The sequence below is a fragment of the Penaeus monodon genome, chromosome 28, assembly GCF_015228065.2.
Source record: "Penaeus monodon isolate SGIC_2016 chromosome 28, NSTDA_Pmon_1, whole genome shotgun sequence".
Classification (NCBI taxonomy): Eukaryota; Metazoa; Arthropoda; class Malacostraca; order Decapoda; family Penaeidae; genus Penaeus; species Penaeus monodon.
Window position 1 is genome coordinate 39,245,507 of NC_051413.1, and position 2,030 is coordinate 39,247,536.

General features: G+C 32.0%; 1 protein-coding gene across 1 annotated transcript in view; it reads left to right on the forward strand.

Moving 5' to 3' along the window:
• LOC119591589 (protein cornichon homolog 4-like) overlaps positions 1–1,842 on the forward strand; it is a 7,686-nt gene extending 5,844 nt beyond the window's left edge. The window contains exons 4-5 of the mRNA XM_037940351.1: positions 116–256; positions 478–1,842. Of these exons, the coding sequence (XP_037796279.1) occupies positions 116–256; positions 478–547 (211 nt within the window). The 3' untranslated portion in view covers positions 548–1,842. The remainder of the gene's footprint in view (positions 1–115; positions 257–477) is intronic.
• Positions 1,843–2,030: the final 188 nt, after the last annotated feature.

A 2,030-nucleotide genomic window follows, 5' to 3' on the forward strand; every position in this document is an offset into this window, starting at 1 on the left:
TATTCTTTAAATCAGTAACTACATAGATAAGTCAGCCAAGGGTGTGATAGATAAAGGAAAAATGATTAAACATCATTGGCTTTTATTTCATCTTTATATTTATTGTCTTCTCCAGATACATCAAAGTACCCAAGGGAAACTTTGGAGTATATGATCCTACAGAGATACATCGTATGGGGCAGTTGAAAAACCACATGCGGGATGCTGTCATTGGTCTTGCCTACTACCTGATCTTCTTCTTCATATATCTCTACTGGTACGTTATGGTTAATTCTGACCCTTTGGCTATCCTTTCTCTTTTCATACTGTTATTCTGAACTTTTGTGGAGGACTGTATGAAAAGAACGAAGCCCTGTGTTTTAGTAAAAGAAAAATCTTGGTAAATATTGTGAATAAAAGACTCCTTTTTTATTCTTAAGTAATTAATAATGGAAGGGTGTAGTTTATGTAATTAAAGGAATGTTTATTATTTTTCAGTTTGCTAACGCATCTTCTGAGATCAAATCCAGTTCCCAAGCCAGACTTGTCTGATGACACAGGATTTTAAGTATGTACGTTCAGTCAAGCTGTCCATTCATCATGTGAATTATAAATATGGAGTCCAGAAGTTTCTTCAAAATGGAAGATATTAGAAACTGAACAAACAAAAATGTTTCAATATTGGACCTTGAAAACATTTTACTGTCATAGACATCTACTTTAACCATCTTTGAATGAATCATGAGAAGGTTATTTATTATGGTTATTTAAGAAGGGTATTGATCAAATGTATGAATGAATAATGTAGGAATCAGTGTACTGCAGAAACAAAGAAGTGTGGGAGAGTACAAGAACTGATAGTATGGAATGTATGACGGGCTTTTTTGTTTTGTGTCTCAATAAGGAGGAATGACTTTGAAATTTTCAAAATCTATACCCAGTGTCCTTTGAGCATATATCCAGGGTGAGCTTTTGCTTTTGATGTATGTTGTGTATTTTTCAGAATAAAAAAAAGGCTATAATTTTGAGTTAGTGACTGAATTCATATTATTTTCTTTACTTTCATTTTGGTATGATTGACTCTTATTGCCATTACTATTCAACAATATGTATTTACAGCAATATGTATAACATTTCAGATGTTACATTTTGTAATTTGTTACCATGATCCTTTTCAATATTTTATTTGTTTATCTAAGGAAGAGAATGGGAATAGATCTCATAATGAATAGACTACCTTTCCATTTTAATCTTTAAGACTATTTATAGAAAGAGTTCTGATATTTCCATGCTCAAAGGGATTTGGTTTTACTTATTAGATTTTATAATGGCAGTAGGAATAGCGTTATCAAACTTTTTTTTTTTACTAACAATGCTGCCACTTTTGATTAGTGCTGATAAAAAAGATATTAGAATTGTTATTATATCTTATGTGATATTTGGGGAAAGATTGATTGGCAAAAGTAAAAGCTATGAGACTGAAATAACAGAAGGCAATTACTATACCAAAGATCCTTTTAAGAATAAGATATATAATCCATACTATGAGATCCATGTGATGCAAATATTATGTTTTAGATGCTAGACAAGGTAGAGGAGACAAATAAAGAAAAAAAATGCATATTCTTGACCATAAGATGCAGTTGCTTTTGCAAATGAATAATGGGTAAGTGGCACTTCTTCTCAGGAGGGATTCAGAAAGACCAGGTTATTAGAGGAGTCACTGGGGTTGTCAGTAAAAAAAATATTAGATTTAGACACCATAGGCCTAAACTAGCTAAAGGAATTCATTGGTGAGATTTCTTATGTAATGCTTTATGAATGCATTTGAAAGATATCTTATATAAAATGGAAATGTGGTTACTTGTGATTTTTGGTTTTGGAACCTATCAGGGGTTCTCAATATTTGCTTTGCACATGAATGAAAACATGAACTTATATGCATGCTACTGTGAGCATGCAAACATAGGCAGAGCCTTTCTAAATACAGCACATATACATTTATATACACACAAGCTTTGCTGTAAACAGATGGCACATGTGTATTGCAA